General features: G+C 45.0%; 1 protein-coding gene across 1 annotated transcript in view; it reads left to right on the plus strand.

The window, feature by feature from the left end:
• Window positions 1-25847, plus strand: part of PPM1L (protein phosphatase, Mg2+/Mn2+ dependent 1L) — a 70006-nt gene that overhangs the window by 30963 nt on the left and 13196 nt on the right. Inside the window, exon 2 of the mRNA XM_059855837.1 lies at window positions 24673-24847. Coding sequence (XP_059711820.1) covers window positions 24673-24847 — 175 coding nt within the window. The remainder of the gene's footprint in view (window positions 1-24672; window positions 24848-25847) is intronic.

Here is a 25847-nt window from a genome sequence, read left to right on the forward strand (position 1 = left end):
TGATGGGAAAAAGAAAATGGAAAAAAGGAGCTGGGGAAAAGGAACTGGGAAAAAGGAGATGGGAAAAAGGAGCTGGGGAAAAGGAGATGGGAAAAGGAGCTGGGGAAAAGGAGATGGGAAAAAGGAGATGGGAAAAAAGAGATGGGAAAAAGATGATGGGAAAAGGAGCTGGGGAAAAGGAGATAGGAAAAAGGAGATGGGGAAAAGGAACTGGGAAAAAGGAGATGGGAAAAAGGAGCTGGGAAAAATGAGCTGGGAAAAAGGAGATGGGAAAAAGGAGATGGGAAAAAGGAGATGGGAAAAAGGAGGTGGAATAAAGGAGCTGGGAAAAGGGAGCTGGGAAAAGGGAGCTGGAAGTTTCTTCCCAGCCCCAGGAGCACCCCCAGAGCCGTGTCTGAGACCCAGGGTGACAAATCCAACCCTGAGTTAAATCTGTGGAAGGATTTGGCTCTTGAGCCAGCCCGGAGTTGGTTCTGGGCTGTTCTTCACGGGCAGTTTGCAGCTGGAGCTGTTTCTCTGCAGGGCACAGGGGTGGGTCTGTAAAGAGCCAGCTTTTCTCCAGGAACTGGTTCCTAAGGTGAAACAGAAATCCCTTTTCCCTGGCTCCAGCATCCTGACAAAGTCATCCAGTGGTGCCAGTGGTGACAACATCAAACAATGCCCTTGACATGAAGAGGGTGCCCTGCTCTAGGGGTTTTTGGGATTATTGTTTCCAGTTCCTGTTTTCACTGGAATTCTGTCAGAGGTCATAAACATAAAACACACCTTGAGTTCACAGCTGAGGTGTAAGTCCCTGCTGAAGCCCAAAATGCAGTAATTTATTAAAGGTGCTCTGAGGAGGTGCACCCAAAGCCAGAGTTTGAATCTCTGTCTCTTATCTCTCGTGTTTTGCAGGAAAATCTGTCTTGTCAGCTTGGCTGTGCTGGAGGGGATTGTGGCACTAAACTGAATATATTGGGATTTAGGGATCCCTGCAGGGGTGAGCCTGGAGAGCAGCTGCAAAACCCTGGGCACAGAGTTAAAAATCACAGAAGTGTTTTAAACTCTCCAGACTTCACCACAATTACTGTGGCCTGTTAATTATTGGAGTTTTCTTGGTCATTCTCTGTGAGTGGCTGCAGAGACTGCTGTAGTACACATGTCTGTGTCTGTATGTCTATATATATATATATATATATATATATATATATACACACATTTTTAATATATATGTATATATAAATTCTATATTTTTATATATTTTTATATATTTATCATATAGATTTCCTATATTTTCCTTATATAATAGTATATATAATTATATATATTATATATAATCGTATCTATTTATATAAAAAAATTTAATATATAACATATTTTATATATTATATATAAAACATATAAATATATTATATATATATTTATATATAATTATATATTTATATGTTATATATTATAGTTTATGTTATTGAAATATTATTTTTTATTTTATTTAATATATTTAATTTTATATTTTCTTTTATTTATTATATTATATTTTATATAATATAATATCTTTTCTCTATTATATATTACATCTATATATTTTAATATAATATTTATATATTTTATGTGTGTATATATTAAATATATAAATATGTATCTTTTTTATATATATATATATATATATAAAAAAATGTTGGGGCTTTACCCTCTGGGTCTGGAGAGGTTACCTAGAACAGAGGCTGGACAGAATTGAAGGAATAAAGTAGGGATTTATTTATAAAATAAATAAATTTAAAGGCCTTTACAGGACACACCTTGGGCAGTGCAAGAGCCTGGGCAGGGATACCCCCAAGATGGACCCCAGGTCAGGAGTTCTCACCCTTTCAGAAGGTTTGGTCCCTTCCCACGCTGGGTTCACTGTCCAGTTCCAGCCCCAGGCTCTGCAGTCCCACCCTCCCAGCTGCTCTCCTCCATCCCTGCTGTTTGCACTCTCTGGGCTGGAGCTGCAGCGCTGTCCTTGGCTCTGGGGCTGGGCAGGGATTGTTCTGTGTGCCTGGGCTGTGAGGAGAGCTGCTGGCTCTGGTGAGGGCTGCAGGGTCACCCTGGGGCTGGGCAGGGATTGTTCTGTGTGCCTGGGCTGTGAGGAGAGCTGCTGGCTCTGGTGAGGGCTGCAGGGTCACCCTGGGGCTGGGCAGGGATTGTTCTGTGTGCCTGGGCTGTGAGGAGAGCTGCTGGCTCTGGTGAGGGCTGCAGAGTTAACACTGTCAGAGTGCAGTGCAGAATCTGGGAAATAGAAAAGTTTAAACTGAAGGCATCAGCAGGACAGAGCTGTGTTGGCTTTTCAGGGTGCACACCCTGCAGGACAAAGCCTGGAGTTCAGGGCTTTGGGAAAAGGTCATTCCAGCTGTGTTTGTTGGAATTCACCTTGGCCCCAGCTCTTGGCGTTTGGGCCGTTCAGGGAGTGGCCCCCAGGTGTGTGCACACATTTTTCCTGCCCTGCACGAGTCCAGGATTGGTTGAGGTCCATCCCATCATTTCTCCCGGCGTGGTTTCCCCAGGTGAGGGGAATTCCAGGTCGTGCAGGAGTTGTTTGCTCTGGGAGGCTGAGTGGGCTCCCAAGTGTTCTCTGTCTCCTGTCAGAGGGTGAGGGTGGCAGCAGCTCACCTCGGGGGCTGGCTCTTGAGTTTCCCCTTCAGTTTGGAGTGGTAAAAGCTGCTCAGGGATGACAGAAAGCCTGGCTGTGAACAGTTTGCCTTTTATTGCCATTTACTGTTGCACTGTCCCTCAGTAATTATTTTCTGTGGTGGACCCACCTCAGCCCAGTAAAGCCAAGCACCAGGATTCTGAAGCTGATTTAATTTCTGTGCACATTTTGAACAGCAACAGCATCAACCCCGGAGTCAGGCTTGCCCTGATAAAGAATTGATGAACACAGATCCTGTTACTGCAGATTTACCAGGGAGCTGATTCTGTGTACACAAAGTTTGTCACTTCTGTATTCAGCACCTGTGTTTAAGTCCATTATTTTGGTTTTGAAAACCTAAAAAAAAAAAAGCTACAAATATAATATCATTTCTTTTGATTTATAAAAATAAAAGCTAAATGTGTAACTTGTGTCGATGAAAGCCCATCAGTGCTCACTGTTCCTCTGGGTCCCATCACAGACATAAATCCTGCCAGCTCCTGCATCAGCCCCAAAAAATGGGCAAAATGCTGCAAATTGTTCTTCTCCAGGTGATGCTGGCAGCATTAGGAATAAATGTTGTCCTGGGATGACAAACCCTGACTTCTCTGTGCCACTTCCAGGCTCCAGACTGGCACCAAGGGCCAGTCAAGTCCCCAAAATCCTCCACAGCTCCTACTCCCAAACCAAATCCTCTCCTTTTTCACTCCACTGCTGTGTCAGAAACAACAAAGCAGCCAGGAGGAGGGAGAACTTCCCTGCATTTCCCTCCCAGCTTTCCTGGCAAGGACTGCACATCATTTATCTTGGAACAGTTTTGCTTTGCTCTGGGTTGGCTCTGGAGTTCAAAGAGACATCAGCTTTGGGGAGAGGAATTTTGTTGCAGTGTGTGTAAAGCAAGAAGGTGTTTGTGTAGTACTTGCCTGGCACTAGAGAGGCTGGATTTATTATTTATGTGTGGGTTATAATACAGAGAGACAGAGAATGGGTTTGTTAGAGCTTGTGTTGTTCACAGGGAGGTAATTCCTGCAATATTCCAGCTTTAATGAGATTTTTGATGGCATTATGTGGTCAGGGATCCTGGGAGCATCTTCAGCTTCCTGTCAGAAACATTTTAACTGGTCACTCCTGAAGCCACCGTGTCCCCAAGTGCTGCTCTGGGTGCTTGTGCATGGAGAGCAGCAGAAATCCCACATTTCTGGCAGGAAAACCCCAAAGCAGCAGCTTCACCTGGGCTGGTGTTGTCACCCCTGGAGCAGCAGCAATCTCAGCGTGCAGGGGGAAGGGCCATGAGCAGGAGGGGTGACAAGAGGGACTCCTGGATCCATGCCTGGAACCAACCCAGCCCTCTCCTTCTGCTCTTCTCTTCCTCCATGCCCAGAGGGATTTGAGAGAGGGAAAAATCTCATCTCTGGTTTTCAAACGTTGCATTGCAAGGCAGCCCTGGAGAAGCAGCAGGTTCCAGTAGAAAAAGGTGCAGGTTGTTCTTGTCTTCCTTGATCCAGGAAATTCAGGGCTTTCTAGCTTATTCATTTATTATTAACATTTAGGAGTGGTGCTCATACATTCCAGAATGCTCAATTCTGGAATGGATCATGGCTTTGCATTCACATCTGAAGCAAAAATTATCCCTGAAATTCCAACCTTAACCCTGTTACAGCATCCTTAGTTCTCTGCTGGGGTTTTCATTTGGGTTCTGGAATCTATTTCTAAATTGTTTGTGCCATTATAAATTCAGGGAGAAAACCCTGACGTGTGGATCCCATGTCAGCAGCAATTTGGGCACTTTTGTCAGGAATAAAACCCCCTGATTAATGATTTTTAAGCCTTGCTTGTTGTGTGCTCAGTAAACTCTGCCCCTGCAGAGGTGAAGGTGCTCACAGTTATAGTGAGAGTAGGAAAATGCCCTTTGATTTGTGCTGTAAATGTTTGAAGAATTAGAAAAGCAGAGTTAACGTTCTTAAGGCTGCAATCCCCTGAATTTAGAAGTGGAGTTAAGTTTCTGCTCTGTGCAGTGTGTCCCACACTTCCCCCACACTCATTCTGTGCTGTTCACACTATTAGATTTCAGTTGTAGGGTTTTTTCTTTTTAAAGATGCTGATTTGGCATTAACAGAAGGAAGAAAATCCTTCCAGCTGATTGAATTAAAATGCACCGTGGCGATTTCATCTTGGCTCCCTGCTGGGGTGAAGCTCCTGAGGACAGGGTGGGACAGAGCTGGGAGGGAATCTCTCACCAGCCATTCCCAAATCACAATTTCTTTCCCTGCTTTCCCTGGGATTCAGCCTTCAGCTGTGCCAGGAGAGCCAACAGCAGCACCAGGCTTTGCCTGCAGTCCCAAATGAATTCAGCCAAGCTCTTTGTGTTTGGCTTTCCTTAATTCCAGGGATTCCATCCCTGTTCCCTCTGCTCCATACAGCCAAACTGGCCCCATGTCAGCACCAGTCTTCCTTTGTCATCACCCATCTTTGGTGGAGTGGGGAGGAAATCCCAAATGCCAGCTGCTTGTGGGGCTGCCTGCTGCAGGCAGAGAGGGTGGATGGCCCATCCCACCCTCAGCATTCCTGGGATGGGCCAGAGCTGGGATCTTCATCATCATCATCATCTGGCACAGACATATTGTGTGTAAAATCCTTTTGTGAGGATCTTTTCTCCTGAGAAGCTGAGAGGCCTCAGGAAGGAAATGTGACCAGTGATTCTCTGCTGCTGTGGGATGCAGCAGGTGCAGCTTTGATTGGTCTCATCTGGTTGTTTCTAATTAATGGCCAGTCTCAGTCTGGCTGTCTCAGACTCTCTGGTCACTCACAAGATTTTATTTTCATTCCTTTCTATTCCTTGCCAGCCTTCTGATCAAATCCTTTCTTCTTTAGTATAGTTTTAATATGTCATTTTCTTTTAATATAATATAATATGTATCATAAAATAATAAATCAGCCTTCATGGAGTCAAGATTCTCAACTCTTCCCTCGTCCTGGGACCCCTGCAAACAGCACCACGTTCATCACCATCACCATCATCACCAGAACCATCATCACCAGAACCACCATCATCACCAGAACCATCATCACCAGAACCATCATCACCAGAACCATCATCATCATCACCATCACCACCCCCACCAGCCACCAGGAGCCTCCTTAGCCCCAGACTTCTCCTCCTCCTCAAGGTTTCCACCTCCTAAGCAGAGCCCAGGAGTTCAGAATGAAGCAGCTCTTTGGTTTAAGCACAAATTTATCCATTTTCTGCAGCCTGCTCATTAAATTTTAACTGCTGCAGTCTTTTCCAGAAGGGCTTGGAGCAGGATTTTCCCTTTGCTGGGGTAAATCCCTCTGCAGGATTTTCCCTTTGCTGGGGTAGATCTCTTTGCAGGATTTTCCCTTTGCTGGGGTAGATCCCTTTGCAGGATTTTCCCTTTGCAGGATTTTCCCTTTGCTGGGGTAGATCCCTCTGCAGGATTTTCCCTTTGCAGGATTTTCCCTTTGCAGGATTTTCCCTTTGCTGGGGTAGATCCCTTTGCAGGATTTTCCTTTTGCTGGGGTAAATCCCTTTGCAGGATTTTCCTTTTGCTGGGGTAGATCTCTTTGCAGGATTTTCCCTTTGCTGGGGTAGATCCCTTTGCAGGATTTTCCCTTTGCTGGGGTAGATCCCTTTGCAGGATTTTCCCTTTGCTGGGGTAAATCCCTCTGCAGGATTTTCCCTTTGCAGGATTTTCCCTTTGCTCTCTGGAGATGTGGATGTCGAAGGGTGATGTTGCACAGGTTCTAAAGCTGGCAAACACCATTATATTTATTGAATTAACCTCTGAACTTGCTTGAGAATAGCTCAAAACACCCAACACAGAGCAGACAGCTTTTTTTGGTTTATAGCCACAGTTTGGGTACAATTTACTTCATTTGTCATCTTCTGTAATTATTTTTCTAATGCTGCATCTACTGCAGGGACAATATGTGAATTTGAATAAGCTGTGAAAAGCTGCTCATGAGGGGAATAACAATTCAGAAGTGTGGAGGTAGTTACTTGCAATCATTCATTTCTTTTTAAAGGAGTTTCTTTATCCTCTTTATTTTCTATTTAGCCTTTATTATTAATAATAATTGTTAATAATGGTGTGCCTTGTCCCCACACACTGCAGGGGGTGTGAGAAGAGTTATTGGGAGGGCAGTTCCTTTCTCTTAACCTGAATTAGCTAAAATGGTGTCAGATCACCAGGCAGGAACTGGAGCTGCTCCCCTGGAATGAGGAGCAATCCTCTGCAGGGAGCTGAGAGGGAATGGAGAGCCTGGCAATAAAGGGCTTTAATGGTGGAAGGTTCCAGAAGGGTGGGGATGTGGCACTTGAGGATGTGGTGACTGTGGTGGTGGTGAGCTTAAAGATCTTCCCCAAACTGAAGGATTCTCTGATGAATTTGACCCATCCTGGTCATTTCCTGGAGTGTTATTGGATCATTTCCTGCCCATCTTCCACCCTTTTAAACTCTGGGAGGGGTCCCACGGGCCCTGGTGTGAGGGAGACCCCACATCTGGCATGGCAGGATGAGGGGAGATGGTCTTAAACTGGAAAAGGAAAGGTTTGGATGAGGAAAAAATCCCTCCCTGTGGGGCTGTGGCTGCCCCAGCCCTGGAAGTGTCCTAGGCCAGCCTGGACAGGGCTGGGAGCAGCCTGGGACAGCAGCAGGGTCCCTGCCCCTGGGATGGGGTGGGATTTGAGGTCCTTGCCCCCCACAGCACTCTGTGACTCCGTGATTCTGCTCCCCCTGTCTTCCAGCAGACCTCCAGGAGCCCAGGTTTTGGGGCAAACCATTGGCTTTCATCCTCCTTTTCCCCCTGGCTGGGCAGTTCTGTGCCCAGCCCAGTTTTCCCTTCCTGCTGCTCCTGAGCTGTCCCTGCCCTGCTGCTGGGCCAGGCTGTTCCCACTCCTCCTGCTCCTGCTCTGAGCTCCTGGCAGTGCTCTCTCAGCTCTCCCAGGTTCTGACCTTCACAGCTGCACCAGGTGCCTTCTCTTCTGTTGCTCATAAATCACTCCCTAGTCTTTTATCAGGGTTTTTTCCCCCTCAACACTTTTTTTGCCAAGTGCAGGGCTTTGTTTTCCAGCTGTCAGCACTTATTTAAAGGGTACCAATGTCACCCCCCTGATGCTGCCAGCTGGGGACAGAACTTCCTTATCACCTGCTGGTCTACTCCTGAAGTATCTCTCTGCACAGATTTATCTCCACTGTTGAAGATCTCTCATCTCAGGTTCTTTATTTAGGAGAAACTCGACAGTTTTGGTGTCACTCTGGCCTACAGGAGTTTTGTTTTATGTTTGGATTTTGCAGTTCTTGTTCTTCATGAGGCAGAGACCAGGCTGGTCTCTCCTTCTCTCATTTCTCCTTGAAATAAGATAAAACAGCATTCATGCAGAGGGATGTTCCATGCAGGAACCTGCACTCTGAGCAGATCAGCTGGGTGACTCTCTCCCCCCCTCTCCTGTGTTCCCACTGAACTCCGTGAAGGAATTCTGTGACTTGTTCTTTTCCCTCAGTAAAGAACATTCCCTCAGTCCCACAGGACTGAGCTGTGCTCCTCCTCAGTCAGGTGCTTTGGGCAAATTCACTGTTCTCTTTCTGCACGTTCCCTCCCAAACCCTGGTGGCTGCACCGAAAGGAGAAGGAAGGAATTTTGTCAATACCATTCACTAAATTTGATTTTCCCCCCCGTGCTGTGTCTTGGCAGTGTGGGATGTGCAATGCAATTAAGGCACAGCACAGTTCATTAAAACCCACAGCAAAGCTCTGGAGCTTGGGATTGACTCACGGGAGCGCCTTGGAGCAATCCCAAATTTCAGCACCCTTTGGAAATGTTCCTGGACAGCCCCACACCAAGAGGTGATGATGGAAAGCTTCCGTGGCACACATTTGCTGCTGGCTAAATACAGAATTAGGAGGGCTCTTCCTAAAATTGGCAAGTCTGCCTGGAACACGAGGGGATATTGGGATTGAGTGGCAAAAGAGACAAAGCTGGAAAAACCCTATGTGGTCTGCTGGTGGGTGAGGAGCAGCAGGGGTGGCCCTGAGGGATGATGAACAGGGAATTTCACCCATCCCAGGGCAATCCTTTTTTTGGGTGCAGTGTCAGTGCCGTGGGAACAGGGTGGGAAGGAGCAGGGCTGTCCCTGAGCAGGATAATTGGTGTTAAATCAGGTTTGTCTGGCATCTGTGTGGGAAAACTGCACGGCCAAGGACATGAAGTGTGGCCACGGGGCTTCCCTTGGTGTTTTAGCAGGTCACATTCCCTTTTTTCCATGTCTCTTCTCCCAGACCACCTGCATTTTCACAGTTCTTTGTTTTTTAATCATTTCCCACTCGTTCTTCCAATTTTCTGCCAACATTCCTGTGGGATGTGTCCAGCTCTGCTGCCCAAGGTCCCCTCCCTGTCTCTGGGTGTTTGGTGGATGTTAGTGGGAGTGGGATGTGAAAATCTGCCCCAGGCTGGATTCTGGACCAGGAATTTCCATGGCCTGAATGTTATCCCAGTTTTTATCCTGGCAGCTTCCAGGCAAAGCCTGTGTCTTGCACACCAGGACACAAGAATTCCATTTTCCAGTGCAAAATTCACAAACATCCTGTGCACTGGTGTGGGACACCACTCCAAAAATGCCTCCTAAAGCAATCCTGAAAGGGACCCATCAAAGAGGGACCTTGGCAGAACTTCCCCCAAAATAAACCTGCAAACAAAGCCCTGGCTGGGATGTTGGAGTCATTAATGTTTTGTGTTGTTTCCTTGCTAAAAGGTCTGTGAACTTCAAGGTTTGTTATCTATTTATAAAGCATTTTCTCTCTCATTGGTTTCAGTACAGTGGATTTTAATTTGATTTATGAGTTATGGCTGAGGTAGGCTGGCTTTCCTTCAGTTCCACATCTATGTGCAGGCAGTGGTGAAAAATTAATTAAATTATGCTTCCCATCCTGATTACACTGATCCCTGGCATGGGATACCACCAGGAATGGGATGCTCCAAGAACTTTATTTAGAAATTATATTTAAATTATCTACATAAATTACATCCATAGCACATCCTGATCTGTACAGGAAAATGAGATTTTTTTTTCCCCCTCTATTTATTGAGATTTAGGAATCTGTCAGATACCCTGTTCTGTTCACACCATTGCTCTGGAGCTTCCTTCCATTTTCCTTCACTCCCAAGGAATTTTTGAATCATGGCCACTCTGTTTTTTCCCAGGAAACCTCCATGCAAACCGATTCCAATGCTCCATGCCCTTGCTTTGTCTTTCTGTGACCTGGTGGAGCTCTTTAATCCTGCAGAACGAGGCCAGCCAGCAATAAAACTCTGAGTTTTACCCTGCCACGTCCAGTGGTGCCACCCAGACTTCAGGCAGGCCAAAACATTCTCTTTTTAAACCCAAATTAATGCTCTGAAGTATTTATCCCAGCCAGAAAAGGCACTGGGATCAGCACAAACTGTATTTTATTTATGCCTGAGGTACAAAATAGAGGGTTTTGCTCAGAGATTGTGCCTTGCAGAGATTTAGGCCTGGAAATGGGAATACTTGGATTTTTTTCCTGCTTAGCCATTCCTTGGCTAAAGGATTTTTTAGTTTTTTCCTTGGTTTCTTGCAGAGGAATTATTGGTGCCACAAAGCTCCCACTGGAGTGAATTGTGCTGGGTATTAATGCAGATTTCAGCTGGTCAGATTTCCTGCTGTCAGCACATCTGATAGATTTCTATTTTTTAATTTATATTTACAATATCTATTATGTACATTACATACATATTATATCATTTAGAATAGGTAATATATAATATATAAAATATATATACACAAAAATAGATTTAATAGATTATATAATGCATTATATATTTAATATACATTCTTATATTATATATTCTATATTTAATACATATTTTAAATATATAAAATATTTTAATAAATATTTATTTTAATAAATATTCTTAATATATATTTTATATATTCCAGTGGTGGAAACTGGGGAAAAGCCTCTCTCCTTCCCTCTCCCAATGCCCCACAAAGCAGAAACTTCAGGATTTGCATCCCCTGGTTTTCCCCCTGGGATTGCTGCCATTGTTCACCACCCAAAAACACAGGAAGGTTCCAGAAAAAGTGATGGAAGTGTTGAGGGGAAGCTTTTGCTTCCCTTCTTTCTGGTTCCACCATTTGGAGTTTGATTAGGAACTCCACACCTGGTGATTTTCGTAGGCAAAACACCTCGAGTTGGAAACAGCCAAACATGAAAAGGGGAATTATCCTGAATTCCCTGTGGGATTGATCCCCAATTCCCTGTGGGATTTATCCCCAATTCACTGTGGGATTTATCCCAGTATCTCTGTGGGGTTTCCATGTGGGATTGATCCCCAATTCCCAGCGGGATTTATCCCCAGTTCCCTGTGGGATTTTTCCCAGTATCCCTGTGGGATTTATTCCGAATTCCTGGAACGATTATCCCCAATTCCCTGTGGGATTTATCCCCAATTCCCAATGGAATTTATTCCAATTCCCAGTGGGATTTATTACCAATTCCCTGTAGGATTTATCCCCAATTCCCTGTGGGATTTATCCCCAGTTCCCAGTGGGATTTTTCCCAGTATCCCTGTGGGATTTATTCCGAATTCCTGGAAGGATTATCCTCAGTTCCCTGTGGGATTTATCCCCAATTCCCAGTGGGATTTATCCCCAATTCCCAATGGGATTTATCCCCAATTCCCAGTGGGATTTATCCTCAATTCCCAATGGGATTTATCCCCAATTCCCAGTGGGATTTATCCTCAATTCCCAATGGGATTTATCCCCAATTCCCAGTGGGATTCATCCCAATATCCCAGTGGGATTTATCCCCAGTTCCCAGTGGGATTCATCCCAATATGTCTGTGGGATCAATCCCCAATTCCCAATGGGATTCATCCCAATATCCCAGTGGGATCTATCCCCAATTCCCAGTGGGATTCATCCCAATATGTCTGTAGGATCAATCCCCAATTCCCTGTGGGATCTATCCCCAATTCCCAGTGGGATCTATCCCAAATTCCCTGTGGGATTTATCCCCAATTCCCAGTGGGATCTATCCCAAATTCCCTGTGGGATTTATCCCCAATTCCCAGTGGGATCTATCCACAATTCCCAGTGGGATTTATCCCCAATTCCCAGTGGGATTTCCATCCCGTGGCATGTTCTGTGTGAACTCTCAGACAGATTGCAGGGAAATTATTTCATTTATTCGATGCCTTTCAAGGCTGAGTGCCTGCTAGTCCTTGCAGGAGGGAACGAGCTGCAGGTCATTTTGGCAATATTTGGTAAGAGAAAAAACAGATTTTTCTCAAAATTGATTTCACTGTAACAAACCACGGCGTTAAATCACCAAGAGCTGTTGTTTGAGTGGGTTCCTAGCTCGGTTTCTAAGAGAAAATCTGATTATTTCTTGGCCACCTACCTATGAAAACATTTTAACAGCTTTTTTGCTTGACCCTGTAGTTATGTATTTTGTTTTAAATAATTCCTGTAAGCACTGAGAAAGGCCAAAGAGAAAACCACAGGAATCAGCAGGAAAAGGCATTTTCTCTCAAGCACATCCTCCTGGTGCATATAAAGTACAATTTAAAAAGATTTTAAGGAGTTTTATTCCACCTTAGTCATACTCCCTAAATGTGGAGTGCCCAGAGTTTGGATTTTAGGCCCAGCTGAGCTTCAGTGTTTCATTTATTCTCTGTTTATTTAATATATTAAAGAACCACAGAATCATTTAGGTTGGAAAATACCTTTAAGATCATCAAGCCCAATAATACTCAGCAGATCATGAAGCCCCAAAATTTACAAAATGCACTTTAATATTCAAAATTCATGGTGCAAAAATAGCACAGTGAGAACCAGAGGCTGGGTAACAGTGTTTGGGCTCTGCTGGAAGGTTGAGGCCCTAAATTCAAAGTTTTTAAGGATTTTTAAGGAGAATAAAAGGAGATTCTGTAAGAAAGGATGGAAATAACGGGGGCTGGGGGAGGAATGGGAGTGGGAAAGCTGTGCAGAGAGGCCAAGGGCAAAAGCACAGCAATGAGAAGTAAAAATAGCAGGATAAAGATCATTCTGGTACCAAAAAATAGCCTGTAGCTCCTCGTGTGCATGTGACAGGGGAGCAGTGACCAAAATAAGCTCATGGAAAAGAACTCCAGGATGTTTCCCCAGCAGCTCTCCAGAAAATCTGTGCACGGATGGGAGTGAGGAAACTTCTCTTGTGAAACAGCTTTTTATCCATAAAACCCAGAGAAACTCCATTTTCATTTCTTGATTTCATTGCTGGGGTTAAATATTTCATTTTTCAGGTAGTTGAATCTGCAGGTCTTTAAAAGTACAATATGCCCTAATTGTATCCAGTGAAAACATTCATTGCATAATTTTGTGTTTGGATTCATTCACCCTCTGGTTTCCACCTGATTTCCAGGCAGCAGAGTTCATTGCAGAGCTTTAGAAAACCAGGTTAGAATATGATTTTTAGTGTCAGGAAGCATCAAGCATTTTATCATCATCTCCTGCAGTCGTTGCTCTTGCAAATTTGATTTCCCACTTCACTAAAATCCACTTTATGAAAATACTGCAGCCACGTGTGGGGGAAAGGAGTTCATGGGCTCCAAACCTGGGATGAGGAGTTCAGAAATAGCCCTGATTCCATTTTCCTGGGCTTTTTGCTCGTGTGTTCTGTTCTGGTGGAGCCTCTTAGGTGGGAAATGAAATTAAACGTTTCCTTTAAAGCACGATTTTCACCTCCCAGAGCAGCACATTTATCCCTAATTCCCAGTGGGATTTATCCCCAATTCCCAGTGGGATTTATCCTCAATTCCCTGTGGGATTTATCCCAATATCTCTGTGGGATTTATCCCCAATTCCCAGTGGGATTTATCCCAATATCCCTGTGGGACTTATCCCCAATTCCCAGTGGGATTTATCCCCAGTTCCCATTGGGATTTATCCCAATATCCCAGTGGGATTTATCCCCAATTCCCAGTGGGATTTATCCCAATATCTCTGTGGGATTTATCCCCAATTCCCAGTGGGATTTATCCCAATATCCCTGAGAGATTTATCCCAATATGTCTGTGGGATTTATCCCCCATTCCCAGTGGGATTTATCCCAATATCTCTGTGGGATTTATCCCCAATTCCCAGTGGGATTTATCCCAATATCCCTGTGAGATTTATCCCAATATGTCTGTGGGATTTATCCCCCATTCCCAGTGGGATTTATCCCAATATCCCAGTGGGACTTATCCCCAATTCCCAGTGGGATTTATCCCCAGTTCCCATTGGGATTTATCCCAATATCCCAGTGGGATTTATCCCAATATCTCTGTGGGATTTATCCCCCATTCCCAGTGGGATTTATCCCCCATTCCCAGTGGGATTTATCCCAATATCCCAGTGGGACTTATCCCCAATTCCCAGTGGGATTTATCCCCAGTTCCCATTGGGATTTATCCCAATATCCCAGTGGGATTTATCCCAATATCTCTGTGGGATTTATCCCAATATCTCTGTGGGATTTATCCCCCATTCCCAGTGGGATTTATCCCAATATCTCTGTGGGATTTATCCTCAATTCCCAGTGGGATTTATCCCAATATCTCTGTGGGATTTATCCCCAATTCCCAGTGGGATTTATCCCAATATCCCTGTGGGACTTATCCCCAATTCCCAGTGGGATTTATCCTTTGCTCCCAGGTTTTCCTCCTGGGATATTTTTGGGTTGGTGCAGGAGAATCAGCAGCTCCCTAAGGTGAGGCTCACTCTCACTGGGGACTTTCTGCTCCCTAGAACAGGCTGGAATTCAAATAGCCAAGATTCAATCCCAAAGCCAAGCAAGGCAAAATAATCTGGTTTAGAGCTGCTGGGCTGGCACAAACTCCTGGGCAGGGATCAACTCCAGGCTTTTCCTGCAGCTGGAAAAGGCACCTGGAACTCCCAGCTCCTTCCTGAGCCCAGCCCAGTGCTCCTGTCAGCCCTCATCCCAAGGCAAGAGGCTTCTCCCCAAAACCAGGGATTTGGGCAGGGATTTCATTCCTGTCAGGCACCCAGGACTGGCCAGCAGAAACCTCCCAGATGCTGGAGCAGCAGCAGGAACATCTTGAGCCATGATATTCCGTCTCCTTGGGAAAATCAGAGTGCTTTTTATGGAGCTGGAGGCTGATATAAGGTTTGGACTCTCCAGAAGGACCTTGGGAGGTTTTCATGTTTAGCACCTCAAATTTCTTTTGGTCTTTTTGCAAATCTCATCCTTAAAGGCATCTCCCAAAATTCCCTTTCCTTGCTCTCCCGAAATTCCCTTTCCTTGCTCTCCCAAAATTCCCTTTCCTTTACCTGCCCTTTAACCTCCCTAGATTCCCTTTCCTTTACCTGCCCTTTAACCTCCCTAGATTCCCTTTCCTTTGAGAAGCTCCTTGGTGCTCAGCTTCCCTTTTGTCCCTTCCCTTCCCCCAGGCTCTCCCTCAGAAATGTCATTATTTGCCTGTACCATCGGGTTGGCTCCAAAATAAGTTTCTCACTCTTCTACACACCAGGTTTTTCCCCCCCCTCAACATTTCCTGCTGGTATTTTATTTGTCTCAATTTAGATGAGTTTCTATCCCACCCACAAGATTCCCAAATCCTGTTTTTACCCTTTTTTTGCTCAGTGTTGGCAGCATTTCTTTGAACCTCAACGATTCTTTCAGATGTTGTTTTCTCATTCCCTGTTTGTGTCCCGCCGTCGGTCGTCAGGAAACAAACCCACTTTTTTTGGGGTGGAAAGTTGCAATTCCACCTTTTCCTGCCCAAAATAACCCTCTCACATTTTTTGTCCCAATCTGTCGAGACACTTCAAGCTGTTGAGATTTTTTTTTTTTTTTTCCATTCTGCTCTTCTCTGGTTTCACCACAGTTCATCCCTTCAGGGTTTACTTGCTCCAAGCGTTGCTGGGAATAAATCTGGATTTCTTATTTCCATTTATTTATGCCAGCAGCTGGGATCAGGCCGTGCCTGGAGGGAAGAGGTTGTGGAGGTGGATTTAAAAGCAGCTGCACCTGGAGGTGATGTGCTGGGAGGCTTAGACATGGTTTAGTGATCAGGGGAGGTAAACAGAGCTCAGGCAGAGATAACACCTTGGGTACATCATTCCGAGAGTAATCCTGCAGTGCTGGGGGACAAGGGGGTGAGAGGAGAGCAGATTCAGAGTGAAGCTCCCACTGCTTCATCTGGAGCTGTTCCCAGAGCTGCCTGGCTGGGGTTGGAGTCCAGGAGTTTCGAGATTGGGAAGTCATCAGCTGGGAGTGGGGCTCAGCCATGATCCTTGCCTTGGACAACTGTCCAAGGAAATAATATGGAAAAACTGTCTGGGAAAATGATGGAAGATCTGGTGGAGTGGGATGAGTTCTGTGGAGATGATCCAGGTGGAATAGGGAGCACAGAGTTCCCCCATCCTGAGGGATGAGGTGAGGGAGCAGCAGCATGTGAGGGACAGAGCGCGGCACCAAGGAGCCCAGGGACTTTGGGCAGAAATAGGAATGATTTTGGGAGATGATAAATCAATGCCTGAGTGACAGAAAAACATAGGGAAGAACCCTCTGGAAAATGATGGGAAATCTGGTGGAGTGGGATTATTTCTGTGGAAATGATCCAGGTGGAATGATGGGCAGCAAGGGAAGAATCCCCAGAGAGTTCCCCCATCCTGAGGGATGGAGTGAGGGAGCAGCACCAAAGAGCCCAGAGACTTTGGGGAGAAATATGAATGATTTGGGGAGATGATAAACCAATGCCTGAGTGACAGCAAAACATTGATTTGCCAGCAGCTGTTTTGCTGAGAAACAAACTTGGTGTTTATTTCTCAGAGGCTGTCAGAGACCTGGCTCAGGACTTGCTCACCGCCACGGCAGAAAAGCCCGACCAGCCCCTGGGATATCTTGGGTTTTCTCTGAATTTCAAATTTGTTTTTCTTCTGAAACCTTGGCTCAGGTTTGCTTAAATTTCTATTTAAACTCCTGGAAGTGAAAGGTTGAATATTTTTGGGAACATTGCCAAAATATTAAGCCGTGCTGCGTGAGTTGCTTGGCTCCACGCTCCTGATAAAAGGTATTTGCTTTTTGTTGTCTCAAGGCTTGCCATGAAATCTGAAAACTCCAGGCTGTGTCACTTTAATATACAAACACTCCAAGCAATACAAAAGCCTTAAAATCAAAGCTGTGCTGTTATCTCTTCAGAGCAGGAGCTTTTTCAAGGAGCTTCTAATGCAGGAGCAGAATCACTTCCAGTTGCTGCTTTGAAGTTTTTTATAGTGTGCTATCATGGACCTTTAATCCCTGCTGGGGCTGCTCTTAAAAATAGGAGGAAATTGCCAAGTGAAGGGAAAGAAACAGCTTGGACATTTAATCAGCCTCCCTTGGGAGAGGGACTGGTGCTGTCCCCGTGAGAGGAGCCCTGGTCACGGCTGGCCCTGCCTGGCTGCACTGCAGCCTGGCCAGGAATAAAGAGATAAAAAATACATAACAAAAGCTACAAAATCTGCTCAGTTATGGCTACAGCACTCTGATGTCACCCAGAGTGTCAGTGCTGGAGGTCCCAGCTGCTGGCAGGCGCTGTTTATTCCCCTCTTCCCCCTCAGCTGGACAATTCCCTGCTCACTCCCCATTCTCCATCCATTCAGAGATGAAAATAGCTGGGAGCCTCCCTGACCTTCTGCCTTGATAACAAGTGCAATTAACAGCCCTAACGAGCTGGAGAAACACAATGACTATCTACCATCTTATTTAATTAAACTGTGTTTCAGGAAAATTTCATTTCAATGGCCACTTATAGGGGCATCTACAGGAAAAGATTCCCAATCTTTTGAAAGATTTCCCTGGCATTGAATCATTGAGGTTGGAAAAGATTTCCAAGACCATCAAGTCCAGCCTGGGCCTGATCCCCACCTTGTCACCAGCCCAGAGCACTGAGTGCCACCTCCAGGTGTTCTTTGAGCACAGCTGGTTTCATCTTTCCTTTTTCTGGCTTCATTTTCACTTGATGCCTCAGGTTTGAGCTTTTCTATGTTTCAGGTTCTGAGCTGCTTTAGTGTGTGGGGCTGAGCTTCAAAATATGGGATGGTGAGCTCTGTGCACAGAGCAGGGAGACAAAACAATTTCTGCTCCAGCTGGGCACCAAGGACAAATGAGCCAAATCTCAGCCCAGGAGCACAAACCCCGTGGGCTGGAGAGAGAAAAACAAGCAGGGTGGGAGTGCCTGGGCTAAAGCTGGGCTGGGACAATGAACTGCAAGGTGCCAATGGAGCAGAGCTGATCCCAGGGAGAGACCCCGGGAGCGCTCGTGCATTTTGGGGCCATTTTGGGTCATCTTGGGGGCAGCCCTGGCTGGGCTCTGGTGCTGCCCCAGGTGGGTCCATGGAGGAGATCCTTGGAATCAATCCCTGCTTTATTCTGGGACTCTGCTCCAGGGCAGCCTGCACAAGGCATCACACTCACTGCTCTCCCTCCCATCAGTATCTGTCTCCCTCCTTTTTTCCTACCTCTGCCTCCTCCCTCCTTGTTTCCCATCTTTTGGAATGAACTGCTCCTGAACTTGAGGAATATGAACAAAACCACCTCCAGAGCATTCCCTGCTCCCCACCTGCCTTTGGGCTCAACAACCAGAGGTGTTCTGATCCCAAAAATCCTTTTTTTATCCTTTCACATGTACATTTGTAGAGGGAGGAAGGAAGAACATCCAGGCCCTGGTGTTTGTCCTAACTGGGCCTGATTTACGTCCCTCCTGCTCTCAGGGGTGCAGCTCTCAGAGTTTGTGTTGTGAAATGCCTCCAGAAAAGGAACAGGCTTTGGGAACTATTTCTGGATTGGAATTGGCTGCTCTTCTATTTAATGAAGTCCCTGTCTTTGAGGCTCTGCCATTTAATTAAGTGTTTTATGTAATTACTCTGTGACATCAATTCTGTCCTCTCTGGAAGGTTTGTCTGCTCCTCCTGAAGGAGGTGTGTGATTTAATGGCAGTTTCTGGGTCCTCCAGCTCGGGAGGAGAAGCTGCAGCTGAATTCCAGGGCAGTCACTACTCTGTGGCAGGGTGGGATCCTGAGATCCATCCTTTTTTTCTTTGGTCACTGATGTCCCTGAAATTTCTCTGATTCCTCCTGTTTTTAGGAAAAGGAGCTGTGGCACTGCAGCCAAAGCCCCTCTTCCCTCAGAGCCTTCACATCCTCACCTCTCTCAGCTCAGCAGAGGGAAAGTTTCCTTCTCTGGGAAAAAAAAAAAACCAAAAAAAACTTTTAAAATAAATTTTCCCCCTTTTTAAAATTGTTTTCTTAAACCCTCAGATACTCTCTGGATTCTCAGGTTCCAGGTATCACAGGCAGGGTTTTCCATGGACAATTCCCCAGTGCCCTTCCCCCATCAATCATCATTAATTACCCCTCTGTTTACACACCTCGGCATTCCAGGAGTATTCTTGAGCTCTAAGTTGTGCCACACTCTCGTGTTTCAGCTGCTTATCTCCCACATGATCCCAAAAATCTCTTTTGCTGGCAGCCAGGAGAGCACACAGAACTTGGTTTTATTCTGGATTAGCTTTACAGGGACCAGGAATGTGGCTTGTACAAGAGTTTTCCTGACTGGGAAATGGGAAAGAACTGGGATTTCATGGATCACACCTGTGTCCCTGCAGTGCCACCCTGGCCCTGCTGGGCACAGGGAGAGCAGGATTTATCATTTTTCCATCCCAGACCTTGCTGGCTTCCTTGCTCCTCGTTGAGCTTTCCTGGCTGCCTCCAGCTCGTTCTCCGAGTCACTCCAGTGGATTTTTCAAAGCCAGAGGGAGGGAGGGCAGGACCTCAGAAAATCACCATCCTTACACTGGAGCAGAGCTCAGTCAATCTGCAGTTGTTCCCCTCAGGAGTTTTAATTCCTGAAGGAAAGGGGGATTGCACCTTTTCCCTGTTAACCCTTTGTGTGCAGGGGGTGGAAGGGACAGGGCCAAGCCCCAGGGTGTCTCCTTTCCCGGCTCCCTCTGGAAGAGGGATGAGCCTCGAGGCTCCCCAGCTCCTCTTCCTCACCCCAGAAGGTTTGATCTCAGCTCATCTCCTTCTCCTCACAGCTCTGGGTGGAACACCAGGCTGATTGTTCACGGGATTTCTTAATCAAGAGCTTTTTAAGGTCAGACTTAGAAGCCTAAGGCTTGTTCCCAGCCCTGGAATTATCTCCTCTAGGAAAAGCCAAGGGACAGCATCTCCTGCTCCAGGAGCTCTCCTGCTCCCTCAGGGGATTGCTGGCTTTCTGGGCAAGGCAGAATGACAATATTTTATACAATGACCCTCTGCTGGTCCTTGGGAGTTCTGTGTGTGCTCCTGCTGAGCTTTGGGCTGTGCTGGATGGAATCACAGCAGTGTTGCACTCCGAGGTGCTGGAGGAGTGGGACACAGCTTTGTGACCAGCTGCTGAGCACTGCTGACCTTCTCAGCAGCTGAAAACTGATTTTTTCATTTTATGGTCTCCTGTGTAACCCACCCAGACTGAATCTTCCCAGTTCTTGGTTTCTGCCTGGCACAAAGGGAAGTCTCTAAATCAGGAGAGAGCATTTAGGCTAAAATAAAATATTCCCTGAGTGCTGGGAGGGAGAGAACAATGGCACAGAAAGATGAATGCTTCTTGCTCTTTAATTGAGTCTAATAGGCTATAAATACATTTTTTCCCTCAACTACAGGAGCAGAATGAAAGGCTTCTGGTAAAACTGGTTTTTCACTCTAAAAACCCTCTGCTCTCTGGAAGAGCTTCTGCACAGAGACACCTGTGGAAATCCCCTGGAGTAGTTCAAAGGCATTTTAATTCCTAATCAAAGCTTTCAGTTCAGGGGCTGTGCTGATGCAGGGGTGCAGAGTTGGAAACGTCATTTCAAGTTGAGTCATTTTGCAAACCTCCTTTTTTAATTTTTTATTTTTTATTTTTTACCTTCAGTGTGGAACTTGATGAGCTCAGTAAAATCCAAAATGCAGCATTTTGCTGGATCAAAAGAGGCTTGGAAAATGAGCAGTTCAGCCCCTGTGTAAATGCAGAGGGTTTATGGCACTCTGACCATTCTTTTTAGGTTATTGCTCTTCCTCTGCCTTCTGCCTGTTTATGCCAGTGTAAAAAATGTTCCCTTTTGCTTAGATTGGATTACAGGGATATAAAAAAATGTTTCAGGTAATCCTGCTTGGGTGAAATGCTCCTGGCTGGCCTTCAAATGCAAAATTTAGGAAATAAATTGTAATTTGGGACCTGGGTTTTTCTGCACTGTTACCTGGTAATGGCCAAGTCTTTTCAGGCATTTTAAAACCTTTTTTTTTACAGACCTTCATTTCATATTCAGCTCATCTCTGCTAATAGTTCCACCCAATTAGCATCAAAATCAGGTGAAATCTTGACATCCCTATTTTTTAATTTTTTTTTTAGCACTTCAATCACACCTGTTTTGCTTTGTGCCATTAACCACATGGTGCCCTTTGGTAAATTCAAATATTGTCAGGCACTGGTGTCCTCTCCTGGTGGGTGTTGGTCAGAATTTCTGTGCCTGAGCAGCTCCCATTTTTGGGGGTGCATCCCCTCAGAGCAGCCCCAGCTCCCAGTCTGCTCAGGGCCTCATTCCCACTTCCATCTCCCCACTAATCCTCATTTTTCTCCCAAAAGAGGCAATGATTGACTCTCTAATTAACATGCAGCATTTGTGCAGGGGCAATTTAGATGCTGATGCTTTTCTTTTTGCTGCAGGAATAATTCCTTTGCTCTCATTGTTCCTGATATTTTTAATTTCGGGGGTGTGCGTGTGTGTGGTTGTCAGAGCAAATATTCAGGGTGGGGTTTGATATTTTCATGTCAAATGTGGGAAATTTGGTGACTCCACAGCCTCTCAGGGCACCCTGTTTGACCAGAAAAAAGAAAGTTTTTATTGAAGTTTCGATGGGATTTCCTGCATTTCAGTCTGTGCCCGTTCAGGATGAACAGAAATTATTGGTTTGGAAACTTGTCCTGTGACTTCTCCAACCTTTGGTGGAATTATTGATAAATAATTGATAAATCCAGAGGCATTGCACTCAATTGCTGGGGGGGGCACCTGCAAATAACTTGGAATTCATAAATCCAAGCACAGTTCTAAATATTTAATAACTCCAAGCACGATTCTAAATATTTAATAAATCCAAGCACGAGTCTAACATTGCACAAGGAAAATTTAGGGAAAATTAAGGAAAATTAGGAAAATTAGAATTCAGGAAAATGAAACACAAATTCCTGAGTTTGAGGTAAAATAATCCATGTACAATGTGCCTTCTGGCCTTCCTGGGGAAAAAACAGCTCTTCAAATGTAATGCTGATTATTAATTAATTAATAATTAATTAATTGGCCCGTGCTGGTGTGGGCAGTTGCTTTGGTTTTCCAGGAGGAATCCCTGGTGCCTCACGGGATCAGCGTGGAGCTCGACCCCAGGGCTGTTCTGAGACTGCAGTTTGATCCCTGGCTGGCTTTGGAAAGGGAGATGTAGCCCCAGGAGGAGCCTGGAGCGGGGCAGAGGGGACTTTGGTCACTGCTCACTCCCAGCCCTGGGATCTGCAGCATTCCCAGGGCTCTGCCCCTTCCAGAGGCATTGCACTGAGCACCATTACCCACAATTTGTTTGGGTGCTTCGATGCCAGAAACGGCATTGAAAATAAAACAGCTGGAATACAGGAATAAAATAGATTTATTATCATTTCTTTTTCTTTTTTCTTTCTTTTGCTCCAAAAATCTGTAGCACGGAGCCCTTGCTGCCGTGGGAGAGAGGGAAAGTGGAAAAAATCCCAAACTAAAGCTGTGCCAGCAGAAGGGAATTCCCATTCCCTGTGCCAGGGGGGATCCAGGGGGATGGGATCAGGAGCAGCCGGGGCTGGGACCCTGCGGCTGCTCCCGGGTGCTCCCAGGGGTTACTCTGAGGTTACTCTGAGGTTACTCCGAGATTATTCTGAGGTTACTCCGAGGTTATTCTGAGGTTACTCTGAGGTTACTCTGGGGGTTATTCCGAGGTTATTCCGAGGTTACTCTGGGGGTTACTCCGAGGTTATTCTGAGGTTACTCGGGGGTTACTCCGAGGTTACTCTGGGGGTCACTCCGAGGTTATTCCGAGGTTGCTCCGAGGTTACTTGGGGGTTACTCTGAGGTTATTCCAGGGTTACTCTGGGGGTCACTCTGAGGTTACTCTGGGGGTCACTCCGAGGTCACTCCAAGGTTATTCTGAGGTTACTCCGAGGTTATTCCAAGGTTACCCTGGGGGTTACTCCGAGGTTACTCTGGGGGTCACTTCGAGGTCACTCTGAGGTTATTCCGAGGTTACTCTGGGGTTACTCCGAGGTTACTCCTGGGTTACTCGGGGGTCACTCCGAGGTCACTCCGAGGTTATTCCGAGGTTACTCTGGGGTTACTCCTGGGTTACTCGGGGGTTACTCCGAGGTTACTCCGAGGTTACTCCGGCTTTACACCAGCCCAGCCCAGCCGTGCCCCCGGTGTCGGCTCCCTCTGCAGGGAATTAAAGGGATTTTCTCTGGGGCTGGGGGTGCGCCAAGGGCAGGGGGAGGATTCCACTCTCTGCGTTAAATGTAAAAATAAAAACCAGATTAAATTTGGTTCTGCTCTGCCACGCGCTGCTTTGAAATTTAGAATAAAAATTTAGGATAAAAATTCGGAATAGGCACGTTTCATTTGATTCCACTTAACCAATTGGTGCTTAAAAATTTAGAATACAAATTTCGAATAACAAGTTCCGAGTAAACACATTAAGTTTATAATTCCACTTTGCCAGTTGGTGCTTAAAAATTTGAATACAAATTTAGAATAAAAATTCGGAATAAACACATGAATTTTGATTCCACTCTGCTACTTCGTGCTCTCAAATTTAGAATAAAAATTTAGAATAAAAAATTTAAAATAAACACATTAAATTCAATTTCGCTTACCAATTTGTGCTTTAAAATTTGGAATAAAAATTTTGAATTAACACATTGAATTTGATTCTGCTTGGCCAATTGCTGCTTAAAAATTTAGAATAAAAAAATTCAGAACAAATGCATTAATTTTGATTCCCCTCTGCCACTTTTTGCTTTCAATTTCAGAATAAAAAATTCAGAATAAACACATTAAATTGGATTCCACTTTGCCAATTGGTGCTTAAAAATTTAGAATAAAAATTTACAATAAAAAATCAGAATAAACACATTAAATTTGATTCCACTTTGCCAATTGGTGCTTAGAAATTTAGAATAAAAAATTAGAATAAAAATTCACAATGAGCACATTAAATGTGATTCCACTTTGCCAATTAGTGCTTAAAAATTTAGAATAAAAATTCAGAATAAACACATTAAATTTGATTCCACTTTGCCAACTGGCGCTTAAAAATTCAGAATAAAAATTTAAATAAAAATTTAGAATAAACGCATTAATTTTGGTTCCACTCTGCCACTTTGTGCTTTAAATTCAGAATAAACGCATTAAATTGGATTCCAGTTTGCCAATTGGCGCTTTAAAATTTAGAATAAAAATTCAGAATAAGCACATTAAATGTGATTCCACTTTGCCAATTGGTGCTTATAAAATCAGAATAAAAATTTAGAATAAAAAAATTCAGAATAAACACATTAAATTGGATTCCAGTTTGCCAATTGGCGCTTTAAAATTTAGAATAAAAATTCAGAATAAGCACATTAAATGTGATTCCACTTTGCCAATTGGTGCTTAGAAAATCAGAATAAAAATTTAGAATAAAAAAATTCAGAATAAATGCATTAAATTGGATTCCAGTTTGCCAATTGGCGCTTAAAAATTCAGAATAAAAATTTAAAATAAAAAAATTCAGAACAAAGGCATGGAATCGGATTCCACTTTCCCCCTGTCAAGCTCCGCTTGTTTCCCTGAGCTGTGCCGGTGGCGCTGCCCCAGCCCTGAGCCGTGGGTGGGCTGGGGGGGCTCTCTGGTGCCATTAGGGGCAATTAACGCCGCTGTTAATTGCTGTGCAGTCGGCGGCGGAGTACGTGAAGGCGCGGCTGCCCGAGGTGCTGAAGCAGCACCTGCAGGACTACGAGCGCGACAAGGAGAACAGCGTGCTGTCCTACCAGAGCATCCTGGAGCAGCAGATCCTCTCCATCGACAGGGAGATGCTGGAGAAGCTCACCGTGTCCTACGATGAGGCAGGTAGGGCTGCTCCTCATCCTTCTCACAATTCTGCCCCAAAAATCACTCCTTTCCCCAAACCCCTTCAACTTCTCTCCTTGGTTCTGGGAAATGTTTGTTCCTCCCCAAGTGCTTCCTCACAATTCTCATCTTGCTGCCCAGAAATGGTTCATTCCTTCAACTTTTGTCCTTATTTTTCTGAAATGTTTGCCCCTCCTCAAGTGCTTCCTCACAATTCTCATTTTTCTGCCCCAAAAATGGCTCATTTTCAGTCCTTCCCCAAACACCTTCAACCTCTGTCCTTGTTTTTGTGAAATGTTTGTTCCTCCTCAAGTGCTTCCTCACAATTGTCATCTTGCTGCCCAAAAATGGTTCATTCCTTCAACTTTTGTCCTTATTTTTCTGAAATGTTTGCCCCTCCTCAAGTGGTTCCTCACAATTCTCATCTTTCTGCCCCAAAAATCACTCCTTTCCCCAAACCCCTTCAACTTCTCTCCTTGGTTCTGGGAAATGTTTGTTCCTCCTCAAGTGCTTCCTCACAATTCTCATCTTTCTGCCCCAAAAATTGTCTTGTTTCCCCAAACCCCCTCTGCAGATTGAGCTTTTTGTCTTCGTTTTCCTTTCTCCTCAAGTGGTTCCTCACAATTCTGCCCCAAAAATCACTCTTTTCCCCAAACCCCTTCAACTTCTCTCCTTGGTTCTGGGAAATGTTTGTTCCTTCTCAAGTGCTTCCTCACAATTCTCATCTTGCTGCCCAAAAATGGCTCATTCCTTCAACTTTTGTCCTTGTTTTTCTGAAATGTTTGCCCCTCCTCAAGTGCTTCCTCACAATTCTCATTTTTCTGCCCCAAAAATGGCTCATTTTCAGTCCTTCCCCAAACACCTTCAACCTCTGTCCTTGTTTTTGTGAAATGTTTGTTCCTCCTCAAGTGCTTCCTCACAATTGTCATCTTGCTGCCCAAAAATGGCTCATTCCTTCAACTTCTCTCCTTGTTTTTCTGAAATGTTTGCCCCTCCTCAA

This window comes from Haemorhous mexicanus, chromosome 10 (genome assembly GCF_027477595.1).
Source record: "Haemorhous mexicanus isolate bHaeMex1 chromosome 10, bHaeMex1.pri, whole genome shotgun sequence".
Lineage (NCBI taxonomy): Eukaryota > Metazoa > Chordata > Aves > Passeriformes > Fringillidae > Haemorhous > Haemorhous mexicanus.